This window comes from Octopus sinensis, linkage group LG1 (assembly GCF_006345805.1).
Source record: "Octopus sinensis linkage group LG1, ASM634580v1, whole genome shotgun sequence".
Taxonomy (NCBI): Eukaryota; Metazoa; Mollusca; class Cephalopoda; order Octopoda; family Octopodidae; genus Octopus; species Octopus sinensis.
This window is the reverse complement of record NC_042997.1, coordinates 124,482,441-124,499,724: the sequence shown is the minus strand read 5'-3', so window position 1 is coordinate 124,499,724 and position 17,284 is coordinate 124,482,441. Positions and strand designations below refer to the sequence as shown.

Below are 17,284 nucleotides of genomic sequence, written 5' to 3'. Positions count from 1 at the left end.
CTTTTGCTGAACAGCTAAGTTACGGCTATGTAAATACATCATCATCTGCTGTCAAGCAATGTTTGGGCGGGGAGTCAAGCAGACAGACAGACACACACACACACACACACACACGCACACACACACACACACACACATACGGCGGGCTTCTGTCACTTTACGTCTACCAGATCCACTCTCAAAGCTTTGATTGGCCTGTGGCTATAGAAAACACTTGCCCAAGGTACCACGTTCTGTCGGAGCCGCGTGCAGATTAGGTGTTTCGCTCATAAAGAAACACATCGCGCAGTCTGAGATTTGAACCCGCGCTCCCTTGATCACGAGTCCGCTACTCTGACCATTTAGCCATGTGCCTCCACGTGTTTCATTTGCTTGCTTATATAATAATTTAAATTATATAGACTTGGCTATACTTCCCTTCTCCTGTCGATGTGTTATTTTGAAACAACTTTTCTTATTATCTGATAGTTGAAAACTTTTAGTGTAATCTATTGGAGAGAATTAACATTCACACTTTAAAGTACAATACGTATAATTTTAAAATAATTTCCCAATTATAGCTTTGTTAGCACTTCATTAAATCATCGGTTTGACTATCTACAGCTGTTACGTCTCTTTATATTTCTAAAATGACTAACAACTATAATTGATAGTATTCTTATTGGCTGAAAACAGATCTGTAATGCTTTCAAGAATTATTTAGAAAGAATATTATAATTAATCATGTGTGTTACAATTTTACATATATATCAAATATATCAATGCTTGTTGCTACGCATTTAAACTAAGACGGCTGTACTTTTGTAATAGACTCAGCTGACACAGAATTGAATACTAGCATGTTGTTTAAGGATGCTTTTTGTTTTTTTTATCTTTTGTTTCTAGTTCAAATGTTTTTACATATGAATGTCTATTTTTTACATATAGTTGTCTATTTTTAGACATGGTTGTCTATGTATGTGTCTACATACATAGATATGTGTACCTACATTTATATATGTGAAGTATATTTTCCACTTAAATGTGGGTAACCACTATGGGTGGATGCTACTGTAGCTTGTAGGCCCAGGAGAATATCTCCAGCTGGCTACTGACACACTTTCTGTGCCCTATCAGTATTTGCAAAGGGAAGCCATCTTTCCCATCGTCGACCTGACCTGATACGCACGGACCCTGGTTTCTGAGTATTTACCCGTCATCAGCGCATGACAATCACTGGTATTCGATGCAAATGGATCCCAATACATATATGGGATATATGTATTTGCATTGGGACTCCTTCGAAGACCGGTGATTGTCGTGCGCTGACGACGGGTCCCTGCATATCACGTCAGGTCGACGATGGGAAGGATGGCTTCACTTTGCAAATACGGATAGAGCACAGAAAGTGTGTAAATAGCCAGCTGGAGAAGATATTCTTCTGGGGCTACAAGCTACAGTAGCATCCACCCTTAGTGGTTAGCCACATTTAAGTGGCAAATATACTTCACATTGTCGTACAGGTACTGTTTATGCCTCGTTCAGAGATTTATTATTGCTCATTTATATATGCATATAAGTATATATTTATATATATATATATATATATATATATAATATATATATATACATACATGTGTATATACGTATATAATAGTCGAATTAATCATATATTATTAATGTAGGATTTTCTCGTGTTACTAAAGATATTATTCCATATTTAGATACATATTCTGCAATATGATGTTTCAGTTTTTTGATCTTCTATTGAATTTTACAGGTAAATTTCACTGGACTCACTGGCACGGTATCCTTTGACGACAACCTTCAACGAAAGAATGTTAAGCTAGACGTGTTGCAGTTAAGTTATGGAAAACCGTTACAAAATGTAAGTATGCCATTGTACCCTGAATTCACTAACATAGGAACTCTGTATTGTTTCGACTTTTGCTAACAAACTATCTTCTATTTACTGATGAAAATAACGATTTTTTACTGGTTTAGCTATAATCTTTAAATTCTAAATTACAAATGTTTTGTCATCCACTGTATTGTTTCCTAATAGGTTCACCTACTAACTAGAACCTTTACAAAAAAAATATCCTCTCTCTTGTGCTACGAAATAACTATGAACAAGACAAGCGCTAATGCTTGGCTTATCTCTCATACTAAACTACCAAGCTTCTAAATTTAGGTTGAAGTGTAGCTAATTACAAATCATCTCTCCATTAAACACAACCACATGGTGCTTGGGTTCCTTTACTTGGGACATGTATTTGAAAGATTTTGGTGTAAGCTTCTTTATGTCTCCTACTTTATGTTTTCGTACTGTATTCTATCGACTATGAGGAGGGCGTGACTTAGCGGTTAGGGTGTCAGCATCACGATCGTAAGATTGTGGTTTCGATTCCTGGACCGGGCGACGCGTTGTGTTCTTGAACAAAACACTTAATTTCACGTTGCTCCAGTCCACTCAGCTGTCAAAAATGAGTAACGCTGCGATGGACTGTCGTCCCATCCAGCTGGGGAACACATGCGCCATAGAAACCGGGAAACAGAGCCCATGTGCTTGGCTAGGCTTTAAAAGGGTGCATTTATATATTTTATTATTCTATCGGCTATGGAAGGTTTGTCGCAAATTAGACTCAGAGAATATTTGAATACAGAGTGGAGAGAGCCGGAAGGAATAGTGCAAGGTAATCTATTCAATCCTCCAAAGAGTATACCATATTACTATGATCTTACCATATCTTTAGGGATAAAAGCCACTCTCTTAGTTCAACTAAAGTTCAACACCTGTAACTTTCGCTTGAGGCAAACGAAAAAGACAAATAAAAATATTAAACCTTATTTATCAGATCAGCGCGTGATAAGTAAATATATATGAATTTAAGCACATAGAGTTGAAATGGCAAAGAAGCCACTCTACTTGATTCTATGAGGGGCACACACTTTTACCTCATATTCAATTGTATATTGATCTTTGAATAAAATAAAAGGTTATCAGACATTTAGTTTCAGTCTCTGATCAATAAAGTTTTTATAAGTTCGACTCACCTAATTTATAATGGATATTGCTTTCGGTTATTTTGATTTCTGCTTCTGCAGACGTTCACTGCAGACATTCATTACTTAAATTTGTCTGAAATTTGGCCTAATCACGATGGATGGCACGGTAGTATTCAAATCTGATGACAAAAGAAATTTAACTAGATGAAGGTTCTTCATTTGCAATTTTTCTTGATGATTTAGCTTTCAATTGTCCATCTAATGTCTACATTCATTGATATTATGTCCCCAGGGGTTTCTGTTATTATGATCAAAGAGGTTAAAACAGTGGTCCAGAACTGTTTTTAGCTTTAATACCCGTGATTTACTTTCTTTCATATAGAACCAAAATCAAAATTTCTTTCCAACTTTCTCTTTCTTTTTCTCTTCGTGTTCTCTGTCATCTTCATGTCTTAACCACTTCGTTATATACATATATATGCCTGTAAATGTGTATACATATATATTTATGTGTGCATATTTGGTTGTATGTGTGTTTGTGCGTATATGCACCTGTCTGTCTGAATATCTTTCTATATGTTAGAATATGTGTAGCTTTGAATTATTGAATGTATGTATGAATGCACATGTGAATTTATGTATATGCGTATGCATATATTATGTAAATATCTTCCTACCTTTCGAAGTCTATCAAATCTCTATTGGTCGTCTGTGCATCAGTCTATCTGTCTGCCCCACTCTCTCTCTCTCTTTCCCTCTCTGTTTATTAGCATTTCATCTTCATTTTTCGCAAATCCTGTACGTAGAAATTCAATTTGACTAAGATGCATTTTATCTAATGCATTATTCAACTAATGTATTAGAATCATTTTAAGTTATCTAGAAAGAAAGAAAAGAAAAATCTCTTTATCTCTTTATATCGATTATACTTTTCTGTAAGAAGGGTCGTGAGGGACCATTCAGATATTTCTGAAGAAAAGTAGTAGGTTTAGGAAAATATTTTAAAAATCTCTTCTCGTAGGGAATACTACTGAAACCGTTGAACAACCGCCGAAATGCTGTACAACACGGAATGGCAAAATGTTGTACTCTATACTTAAAAGAGATTAATGTTTTTTTATTTATACGGAAATCTAGGGGAACGTAACTTATACACTTCATCTTAATTCCCATATCTTTTATTTTGTTTCATTCATTTCACTGCAACAATTCTGAGGCTCCGTCTTGAAGGGCCCTAAACGAACAAATCGACCCAAAGATTTATTTTTTTAAAACTCAATACTTATCATATCTATTCTTTCGCTGAACCGCTAAGTTATAGGGACATAAACGCAGCAACACTGGTTGTCAAGCGGTGGTGGGTGACAAACACAGGCACAAAGACACGCATACATAGATATATACCTGTTTATATCAGACGGGCTTCTTTCGGTTTTCGTCTACCAAATCCATCCAGAAGGCTTTGGTCGGCCCGAGGCTATAGTAGAAGATACATGCCCAAGATGCCATGTAGTGGGAATGAATCCGGACCCATGTGATTGGGAAGCAGGCTTCTTACCACACAGCCACGCTTCATATACTAATAAACAATTATAAATAACGTAAGGTGTATTAGCCATCTGAATGTGGCTAGCCACTGGGGGGGGGGTGTTACTGATGCTTTTAGCCCCAGGCGATCAACGTCACCAGAAGGACTTTAGAGACTATCTCAATACGAAAAATATGTTCGTCAAACATCCCATCTGGTTGCGGTGGGGAAATCTAGAGAACTATGATATTGCCTGTTTTCAATTTCAAGTGAAATTGAGGCATGATAAATTAGGATGTGATTTTAAGGAAATTAAACAAAGACTGGGGAGATGTTGATTATAAACTTTAAAAAAGGTAGAGAGTTGAGAGAAGGGAGAAAATAGAAGTAGTAGGAGAAAATATGAAGAAAACCTGACTTGAAACTATATTAGAATTTAATAAGTTTTAATTAACTCTGTTGAAGATGGCGATATTTACTTGCCTGGACATTAGTAATTTTCCCGAATGCATTTCTAAAATATCTAGATCTGCACTTCGGAAATATCTCTAGTCTGTTGTTGAATTTGAGACCCTGGTTGAGAATGTTTCAGGAACTTTTCTCATTTCCTGTTATACACACATTACACCCTTTCCTTTCAGTTGTGAAATGTTTGAACATTGCTGTGATCTTCCATATGAGATTATAACCAGAAATCTTTTCTGAATTTTTTATACGCTGTGTTTTTTGTTTTGACTTTTAGTTGTCTAAAGGATGCATAATTTAAAAAATTCTTTGCTTCAACTTCTCTGCCATGACTGTGTAACGCTTATATGTCACTTCCATATTGGATCTTATAGAAGTGACATCTGCGTCATACATCACGGCTCCCACATTGCATGGTGGTAATATATTTGGAGTTTTGAATGTATGGCTCTTCGGTTTTGATAGTGGATGTGCAAAATTATATTTTCCATGTTTCTGATATAAATGTAGATTGTTTTAGATTCTGATTGTTAAAATATTTTCTATATTTGTGTTATGGAAGTGAAGTGCTTGTTATAATTATGAAAAATGTTGCTCAATTAGATTTTACATTGAGGAAAGAGCAATGCATTTGGTTGACACACCTTCTCTTTTTAAGGGCAGAAAATAAAGTGAATACGTAATTTCGTCTTTGAAGTTACTATACTGTAAATATTTATCATAATAAGGGACTGCCTAGTAGATGCTTTTGCTAATACTATCGTGACTTTTAAAAGCTATGGAGAGTTCAAATATGCTCTGTTAAGAAAAAATGGATTTATGTTGCTTAATTTAAAAGTATCACTTATAGAATCAGTAGAGATTATGTTAGTGACGTAAGATATTTTAAGGCTGAATGTGCAAAAGTTGTTGACGGCGTCTTTCCTAATAAGTGATCTTTCGTTCTTTTAATCAAAAATAATACATAAATCTTTATTGTCAATTAATTTTGTTGGAGTGTTGGTACACAAAAGCTTACATTAGAGTTTATAAATTAAACAGAAACTTTTACGATATACTATTTATGACACGTTACTTGAAATATTTCCCTTCTTTCATGTTACTTTCGTGTATGAAATAAAATTGATATCAATTTTATTTCTGGTATCGTGCAGAGGATAATATCGAATTATTTATAGAAAAATATATTCCAGGTTCAATGTAAGATTTTCATATTGTAAGTTAATATAGGAAACTAATTTTATATTATTAACGGCATTTGTAACTCGGTAGAATCATGTATTGGACTTGAAAATGTCCTTCATGTTTGTATTCGATTTTCTTACCTCTCTCTTATACATTGACATCGCAATATTATTATTGAGTTATTTTAATTCCATTTCCTTATTATAACAATTATATTTACATACGTTAAACTATTTTTAATTTATGATTATTACAATTGGAGTATTTAAGTATAAATATTATACTTACCGTTAGATTTGTATGAAGTATTGATGTGCAATAGGAAATCCTATTTTGTATCATTATAAATATTTTCCTTTCTCTATTTAACTCAATAATATTTTATTCAATAATGTTTATACTGAGGCTGTAGATTGCTTATCTCATCTCGCTAAACTAAAAATAAAAACAAAACAAAACAAGAGACAAAATACATTATTCCTTACATTTCTTATGAATTTACCAAATAGAAATCTGCTAATCTAAAAAAAAAAAAAGTTATATAAACACCAATAATTATATGCACAGGCGCCATCATATAAATGACACTTCACATCGACAACTAGGTACCGAACATTTATTTCATTACGATAGATAAATTCGTATCTCATTAGGTGACAGGAATTCTGATATTTTGGACAGATTGTCTGCGAGAGAGAAAAAAATTATACTTTTTCTCTCAAACCAAGAAGGGACAGCCTCGAAACGTAAGATTTCATTTCTCCCACTACGTAAAATCTTATCCAAACTGATCAAAATTGTTGTATAACTTTTGCACTGTGTGCAATCGGCTAAACTAATTCATAAACGTTCAATTCTCGATGGAAGCAAAATTGATTGTTATTTATGATGATGTCCTTCGAGAGAATGCGATTCTCATATTGCAGACTGAGATACGCTTGACCTAGCTACATGGGTTTCAAGTTAAACTTCATAATAAACTTTTCATCCTGTCCTTCTTTCATAAACATCCTGTCCTTCTTTCAATGTCTATTCAGAAAAAATTCTAATATTTCTAAATATACAAAATATATTTACTGCCGTAATCTTCTACTGAATATTGAACACATTACTTTACCAGCAGGATTCCGCCTGCAAGGGCTATATCTGTGAGCTGGGCATTTTTCACTAGATTAATTTACGAACTGAATAATACACATATATCAAACACATGCGCAGGCGATGAGACAACCTCTCTCATACGTACTCAAACACGCGCGCACATACGATTCTCATACACATTATACATATATTAGGTGCATGCAAACATTCAGACACACACACATAATTCAGAAATTTTGCCAATACTGTAAAGATATATTATTTGCGCAAAATAATCTATTTTATGCGGGTAGTCTGGTGATGACAAGAATAATCATAGCAATGATGAGTAAGGGCGATAAATTCATCTCAACAATCGTTTCTTTATCTTGAGAGAAATGATGATAGGTTTATGAGAATCAGAAGCAAAGCTCCTAATAGCAATTATAATTGACATCTCTTATTTAAAAACATAGTTGCTAGATTTATGTTTGACATTTTCTAATTTGACAGATAGTTGTTAAGTGAGGATGAAATTGTCTGTATGATTGCTCTGCCAATAACGTTCCTCTAATTTTTTCTAACATCTTATTCGTGTTGTTTGCTTTTCTCTAGATATCGAATTTGCAGTTACATATTGATGTAATTTTTACTATGTCCACCATTTTCGAATGCTTTCTTTTAGAAATCTACTCTTTAGTCATTTTTATTGCCGCAATTGTGATGATGGATAGTTGAACAGAAAAGAAACTTTTCCACTATAATATACTGTTTCTTGAGAATCTATATTTTTATTACTATCATCAACTTTAAAATTAGTGTGAAGGGTGATATTATGTGGCTGCAAGTTCTTAGAAACTCTATGTCTATTACAGTCTTTCAACCATTTCCTTATTGATTCTAATGTTCTTGAAGCAAGAGTATGAATCCCACAACTTTCTAATACACCGTTACGGATCTAAGTATCAAAAATATTGTTACCGTTAGCCTTTTCAACAATATTATACCGAATTATCTTTCATCAAATATTTATTTATTGAGATTGTTTTAAAATGTCCGTATCGTTGGTAACGTTGTTGTTAACTTCGTTCTTGAACTATTATGATTAGAGTCCTGAAAGGCATCATCTTTCACATACAACATTGCTTGATCTTTCAGATAGGAGAATGGACTGATGAAACAGGGCTCGACATTAGATTGGAACGTCCCCCAGATATGGACAAAACAATAATTGAAATAAACAACACAAAGATAATGTCTACGATTAAAGTAAGTCGTCAGTATTTCGTTCTTACTTTAGTTTTGTCTCGTCTGCTACCTTCTTTCTATATCTCTGTCTCTGTCTTCTTTCTTTCTCATACCATATTCTCACATATTCAAGATTTCAGCGTCTACAGTTTCTGTCTTTTGACGGTAAGTTTTCAATGTTAAACTATTTTACTATTTTGCATTTCTATGCAAGCAGTTTTCTATTGAGACGTACTCTATATCAACCAGACACTGTATTAACATTACTTGTTATCCTGCAATGAAGAAATATGAAAGGTTAAATCTATTCGGCTAGATTTTAAATGAAATGATGATACAAAATAAAAAGAAAAAATAGTTGAATATATAAAGTATTGAATTGATTCTACAGTATTGGCAGCAGATATTTTGTCAACGTGAACCACAATGGCAAAATGGAAATTTAACCTCAGCGCAGGAGTAAATTAAGATCATAAATTCAGAAATCATATGGCAGTAAACATTTTTCGTAATACTTTATCATTTTACAAAGATTGCCTCCATTTAACAAATATTCGATTCTTAATTAGGCACAATGTCTACCAAAGTGATCGGCTAATGATAAAGGAATGGATAAATGGCAAAGTTTACTCTTTACTTAAATAACAACCGACATATGAGTGTTGTCATGATTTTAATCTAAATCTATAAACCAAGGTGAGGGTAGTACTGATTTCCAACATTATAAACAAATCCTTATAATTTAGGCTAAATAGAGACGGTTAATATCGGCCCACTCTACTTCCTGGTTGTATGGTATTTTGAAAAGAAACGTCGATTATGGTGAAATTTGAAACCAAAAGGCAAATAATTGTAAATGAATATCACAAGGATGTTTCTGCCACTCCACCGCCGAGAGAAATATCAAATTAAATAATTTACACTATAAGTATGCTCGTGATAAGCTCGAAAATATGGCCTTATTTGTAATTCTCATTGAAGTTATTTTACATTTTACATAACTATCACACTTCAGAGCAACGTAATGTTCGCATTTATTTCTTGTCTCTCACTAAAGCTGAGGCTTTTGGGTTACTATATTCACTCAGATTCTGTTATGGTATTATTTGATTGAGGAAATTTGAATATTTAGTGCATTGTAGAACAATAATATCTGTTCCCTAAACTTAAGTTCAGTTAATGTTATAACATTTTGGAACGTTGCATCAATATCAATTTCCCTCTCATTGTGGTTGTCTTTATAAACATTTCAGTTATTTGACAATATATAGTATCACTTTAGAAAACTCAACCGAAGTCCCACCATACCACCACTGTGTATAAGCCACATTGAAATTTTGCAAAATATATCATACATCTATTGTAGGCACTTAATCCTCCATTTCTGAGAAACACCAACTGCACAGATGTGTATCTCTTCTGAGATTTTGATCTTTTTGCATGTGCTTGTTATTTGATATCTAACAATAAATCTCGCTATAAAGAAAGTTTTATGGTTGGTTATGACAGTAGACACTACCCGTTTAAAAAAAAACTATTTTACTTGATATTTTCTTTTCCTCACATACGAGTATGTAGTAAAGGAATTTCGTCTCAGTAGCACAAGTCATAAATATCTATGAAGTGTACGTCCATGTGTGCGCGTGAGTGTGTATGTGAGTGTATAGACTTTTACCTAAAATTTAAAACACTGCAAATTATTCTGTCTATAAGCTCGGCCCATTAAACCTCAAGAAACACTAATTCTGGATCAGCGGAGACGACATATCTGCATTGACTTTTCTCTATAGATATCCAGTTTTAATTCCACCGTCTTCTGATTGACGTAGGATTCTGTTAATACTTCACTTTCTTCCTGAATATTACTTATTCAAAAGAGATCCAAAAAAGAAAAGATCGAAAAAAGAAACGAGAAGAGCTCTTTACGATACAATAGTAAACAGTTCCGATTGACTGCCACTGACCACTGCTACCAAAATGATATCACTGGACAATATACGGAAGTGTTTCTTAAATCAGCTTAGTTCAGCAGCCCCACCACGCGATGCCTATCGACATTTTTAGCCACTTTAGATCGATCAAAATTGAATAGCATCCTACATAAATTAGATATAGTCCCAGGTTTCACTGTGTTGTAACGCTTAATTTTTGCTTTTCCCAAACGGTTCGGTAAATTGCCGCTCAGATATCACACCGAAGGCAAAAATCTCTTTTTATTCATACGAGTATGTTTGTATAGATGAAATTGTTTGGCGTTCGTTGATCAGAGTTGTACGAAAATAAGTAGTTATACCTAAACAGATGTTATACACAAGCGTTATACACAAACAATTGCTATACATAAACGGATTTATACATAAAAAAGAGTAACAGTGAATTCTATTGACACAAGTTAAAATCAACAGAGGTGGAATTTGAAGTCTTAATCTGAAGAGCCCTAACTAATTCTGCCATACATTTTATCCGACTCTCTAACAAATCTGCCCATTCACCAACCAAGATATTGTACTCAATTTATAATATATTACTGTTATGTTGGAAAAAAATCTGTTCACACTTTCATAGAATATTAAGAGGAAAAATAACCCTCGATTTTTTTTTTATTTTACACTGGAAATAATATCTAAAAAATGCAAAAGGTTTAATTTATGCGATTGAATATGTAGCTTCCTGAAAAGAACACAACGGAATATATACATTATGTATAACAAGGCTTGTATAGTTTGAAGAACAAATATGCACACATAAAGACACAGGAACATACGCTTGATATGTATTTATCATCATACAAATTACATTTTCCAATTCTTTTTCTAATTGTTTCAGTCATTTGACTGCAGTCATGCTGGAGCACAGCCTTTTGTCGAACAAATCGAACCCAGGACTTATTCTTTGTAACCCTGGTACTTATTCTATCGGTGTCTTTCGCCGAACTGCTAAGTTACGGGGACGTAAACATAACATCGGTTGTCAATCGGAGGTGGGGGTCAAATACAGACATACAAACATATACATACACACACAGACACACAGACACACACACACACACACATATTTATATATATATATATATATATATATATATATATATAGATCGGGCTTCTTTCAGTTTCCGTCTACCAAATCCACGCACAAACTCTTGGTCGGCCCGAGGCTATAGGAAGAGAAATTTGCCCATGCAGTGCGATTGAACCAGGATCCATGTGGTTGGGAAGCAAGATTCTTACTACCCAGCCACGCCCGCGTCTTCATAATTCATTAGCTTCAAGTTTAATTATGGAGTGATTAATAATATATTAGAGCTGATTTCCTTTAGCAATACACAAAGATTTCATTTTAAAATCTTTCAAACTGAGTGTAATTTTGTCTTATTTGGAAGTTGTGAAGTAAAGACAATTTCTAGAAGTGAAATCAGATCTGAAGGGGAAATTAAAGTTTAAAATATTCAATCTGTTGCTGTCCTACTTTTTCAACTCCTTACGTAATTAACAAATGCAGGTTTCCATTTGCGCAGCACAAAATCTTTGAACTTTATGCAATTTGAAATAAAATTCCAGTAATAGGCGTAGGAATGGCTATGTGGTAAGTAGCTTGCTTACCAACCACATGGTTCCGGGTTCTGTTCCACTGCGTGGCACCTTGGGCAGATGTCTTCTACTATAGTCTCGGGCCAACTAAAGCCTTGTAAGTGGATTTGGTAGACGGAAATCGAAAGAGGCCCGTCGTGTATGTATGTATATATATATATATATATATATACATACACACACACACACATATATATATGTGTGTGTATGTGTGTATGTATGTATATGTTTGTGTGTCTGTGTTTGTTCCCCCAACATCGCCTGACAACCGATGCTGTTATGCTTACGTCCCCATCACTTAGCGGTTCAGCAAAAGAGACCGATAGAATAAGTACTAGGCTTACAAAGAATAAGTCCTGGGGTCGATTTGCTCAACTAAAGGCGGTGCTCCAACATGGCAGCAGTCAAATAACTGAAACAAATAAATGAATAAAAGAAAACAAAAGAATAAGACGTTGTCTCAGGAATCTTCTACATGAGTGGCTGGTTTATAAGGAAACCTATCCGAATATTTTAAAAAAACTACATTAAAATTTCATTAATACCCAGATGCGACATATTTGATACAAGAATCTGAGATAAAATGCCTGTTAAAATTGGTACGATCAAAGGATATTATGTTTTTGAAGACACCTAACCAATGCTGTCCTGAGTATTAGAAAAAGAATACCAAGATATTTTTTGGTAGTTCTTAGTTTATAGTGTTGCAATCATTCGATCCAGAAATATCCGGACAGGCCTCGTCCGCTCAAGCTTTTCCTGAATATGTTTCTGCATATGCTTTTTAGCTGTATCAATCTCCCCAGGCATGTAAAAGGAATGTAGAATGTTCCTTTTTCCTCCCAAATAATTAGTAAATTATAAGATTCTTTATAATAGAGGTAAAGGGAAATATTTCGGTTAAGAATCAAAATCTCATTGAAAATTTCGTACACTGGGAGATTGTGTATCCTGTGTTTTACACACACACACGCACATATACGCACACACATACACACACACGCACGCACACACACACGCACGCACACACACACTCACACACACATAACAGTTTCACTAAAGGTATGCATTGGCCAGAGTAGTTCAAACGTTGTACGAAATGCCTCTTTTTGTTCATGCACGACATTTTTGTACTTTCGCTTTCTTTTTCATTCAGTAAGAATAAAATAACACGACCAGTCAAATACTGGGACCGAATTCCTTCACTATGCACTTTCCCAAATTTTGGTCCCCCGTGCTAATATTAGAAATCACTATATCTCTCTATATATAAAGCTGACGTTGTCTGTGTATCGCAGATTTGGTAGCTTTCAACTAACACTATCTCCTCCGAGACCCTGCGGCGCAAGTTGACCAAAATTGAAAGTATGCTTTTTCTTCCGTAGAAGAAAGCATTCAAATCGGACCATGTTAACACCAAAAATTATTTACATCAAAAAGATGATTTCCGTATGATAATCACTATTTTTTACGATTTTTTGACTGCTGTGTCGCCATTTTTCGGTGTATTTCAACCAGAAATATGTTCACTCAAAGAGAATAACAAGCTATATAATGCAAATTTTTTACTTTTCAAAAATTCCAATTCTAAAGGGTAGAAAAGAAAACAAACACCAGCAAGGCCGAGCGATACTGCTAGTAAACTCTAAAACCGAAACCAAATTAACTTCGAGTAAATCCGACATCACTTTTTTCTAAACAACATTTTTCAGAAAAGTATTTTTGTGTTTTACGCTATTCAATATATTGAGCTCGATGTAACTGCCATAAACATTGAAAGTAAAGCCTTATGACCACTAAATATTTCCATTGCTATTGATTACTTCAACCTATATATATATATGACTTATAACTTTTTTATTATCTTTTAATTTTATTTCTTAACTTTTAGATTTCAGCGTATCGGTTTAATTTATAACGCTGTCAAATTCAATTTCTTACTTGCTGACTTTTCTCACAGATTCCGAAATAATTTTATCAGAAATCTTAGACACTTTTATCATGACAAGTTAATAAATTTCACTATTAAACCGTGACATCTCGGCTTGAAAATGTTTTAATTTTAACCCATTCTGTAAACAGCAACTTAATATCTCTTTTAATGTCGTATGTTAGTTTCAAATATTAAGTCATAAACTCGTGTGTTTCGGTTTACAAATTCTATTGACAAGAGAAATTCTGTGAAAACTATTTACATTTATAGTGATTAATCCATTTTCACTCTTCAAGAGGAGAGATTGACCACATAAGTAAAATCACGGTTACGAGAATACACAATACTCTGAATATTAAAATTTTGTTTGGAATCAGAAGAATTTCAGTATTTTAATGTCGACTGGCTTGGATACCAGAGTAATAAAAGGAGGCAGACAGAAACCTGCATCTACTTAGTCTTCCGAAAAACTTGACTTCTCTGCATATTTCTGAGCGAATAAATTTATACAGCATATATATATATATATATATGTGTGTGTGTGTGTGTGTGTGTGTGTGTGTGTGTGTGTGTGCGTGCGTGGCTGTGTGTGTGTATTTGTGTGTGTGCGAGTGTTACTTTTACAAGATTTATTTTTGCAAACAAGCGCATTTAAGAAATGAAAATTCGCCTATTTCGGTATGAGTAAAAGCTAAGTTCATAGTGTACATATTAACTAGAGAGAAATCGATACGGACTGGTACGGCCTCAATTGTTATATACTGCTGATGGTCATTCAGGGTTTTGTCACTAGTTGTGCGATTGATTACTGCTTCACTTTGATGTGCTGTGTTCACTCACTGCAGTAAGACACAATAGCAGAAATAAATTACATTCTTTTAAGCCTTATGAATGGAAAGCATTAAGTTCTTAATCCAACTGACCACAGCACAGCCCAGTAAATATCTATAAAACATGGATCAATATTCTGACTGAAACTTTACAGTTAGACCTACAATGAATAATTGTCACCCTAAATTTCTGTATTGAAATAAAGTGAGATTTGTACAGTGATTCCGCTGTAATATGCATGACTAACATAACCATACACAAATCAACACTGCAATTATTCACAACATAGTTCGCATTTGATCGTATTAATGGTAGAGGATTTAAGAAAACATGAGATTTTTTAATGACAATTCAGCAGTCTTTTTTTTATATTTGTATTACTTTGCTGATTTTTGTCTTTTGGCTTCGCATTGCGTTCTCCGTTTGTCTACGGAATGTTTGATGACTTCCTATTTCTATACGAGCTTCTCTGATACATTGAGAAAATGTTAATCGTCACAATACGATTGCCGACCTGGAGGCTGTGTTTATTATACTGGCAAAATGTATTGAAATTTTCTTACCGGACGATTCGATATTGGAACGTGCGCTGTGGACTAATTAGTAATATCTATCCAGCTGAATTTAATGTTCGTGTGAAATAATGTCTGGTGAAAGCGAGAATGATATGATTTCCAGCAGCGACTCCATTAGCTATCTTGAATCTCGCTGACCGATCTTTTGTTCTTCAAACTGATACCAGGCAGAAATCAAACATTTCAGCATTATAATAAGAACTTACGTTATAAAATGCTTGAAGAATAACTAATTGTCCTTTCAACGTAATGTTCTTACGTATTCAAAACTTATTAGTTTGTCAATAATTTCAAGTGGGTAATATGTCTTTCTGATTACACATTTTAATGATACCCAAGCGGTTAGTTTACATACAGTCGATTTATTTGGCCTGTCTTTCCACGTTGAAATGTCGAAATCAACGTATGGGCAATATTTGTCATGTCATCTTTATGATATACGACAGAACACTTTAAGTTCATATAACTAATGTGGGTTACATACATCCTCATCAATTGAAACAACAAAAAATGCTGCTTGCTTAGCTTTATTACTTGACAGACTATTGTTCGATGTGAGCCACGATATTTAATTTCCTTCAATAGATATCGGGTTTAGAGGAGACTGAGCAGAATTATCCGTGTTACTACGTAGAAAGTGCTGGCCCCACGTAAAAAAGCATGGTGTTGGTGCCATATAAAAAGCACTGGTGATACTGCAACGCAAAATCACCCGGTACACTCTGTAACTAGTTGGCATTAAGATATAATGACACACAAGCAAATTTTTGAACTGACATCTTAGACTAAAGATAGCAAAGTTCTTCAGATATTATATGTTTAGTATCCATGAAATAGGATGTAAATAGCAAAATAAGTTCATATTACCTAGACCTGAAGATTGGCAATATAATCGTTTTACTATGGAAGCAATGCAGCAGCTCAAGAGTTAAAATGTTTATGTTTGATTTCTCTGAATTCTGTCTAAATGTTGAGGAGAATTTGATTCTCACTCGCCTTCAGTGATAGCAAAAATAGTATAATAGTTTAGGATTAGTTTTATGGAATATTCTTCTTTTATAAAAAGGGACAAACAAAGAAACAAAAAGTCCCCATGTCAAAGAACATAAATCAATACATGAAGATTTAGCTTCTGTTCATTTATTACATGCAGTGAAAATGTTCGAGAGAAAATAAATGCATTTCAAAAGATGTAGGAAGTACGTGCTATGTTTTGTCTATTCATAAGTGTTTAGGAAATAAATACTCTTACAATCAATAGTCATCCATTTCCAACATAACGCTTACCTTCACATAGTTCGGCAACAGATTAATATAAGACGCTATCGATATTTAAAAATTAACTTACCACCTTTTAATTAAGATAGTGTAAAGGCAAATTATATCTTTTGCTTTCATAATGGCATTATTCAGGGAAGAAATCATTTAGATTCTCATCTTGATCCAGCTGTTATTTTTGTCAAGAAGACATCCAACAGAGCTGCATTCGATAATGCAGTCTTTTATCAATAGATTGATTGTAAGATAGTGATTATAATTGTAACTTCAGCAGAAAAATCGTCTTACAATATCTCAATACCATCTGTGTTATCGCTGATTTGATCATTCACCTCGCAGAAATAATCCTAAACGCTCAATTTTTATTTTGAGAGAAACGTGATGGAAAACAGAGCTTTAAATCTAAAGAGTAATTTCTTTTTTCTTTGGGGGCAAAATGTCATGTATAGCCTGAATGGTTTTCTGATATGTTCCCTATCAATAGAGCTGCTTGCTCTAATGTTCCAAAACATTGCTACTCGCTGTCTTTCAAAAACTTGAAGTAAACTAATTAATGAAACAAAATTCGGTGTATTAGCAGAGCTGT

At 34.0% G+C, this 17,284-nt stretch overlaps 1 protein-coding gene across 4 annotated transcripts in view; it reads left to right on the top strand.

Moving 5' to 3' along the window:
• The window catches only part of LOC115210959 (glutamate receptor 4), a 676,560-nt gene that overhangs the window by 197,833 nt on the left and 461,443 nt on the right, over nucleotides 1-17,284 (top strand). For all 4 annotated transcript variants that reach the window (XR_004999835.1, XM_029779782.2, XM_029779772.2 and 1 more), the window contains exons 8-9: nucleotides 1,760-1,867; nucleotides 8,405-8,515. Coding sequence is in view for 3 of the 4 variants with exons in the window: in XM_029779782.2 (XP_029635642.1) it covers nucleotides 1,760-1,867; nucleotides 8,405-8,515 (219 nt within the window). In the remaining variant the exon portion in view is untranslated. The remainder of the gene's footprint in view (nucleotides 1-1,759; nucleotides 1,868-8,404; nucleotides 8,516-17,284) is intronic.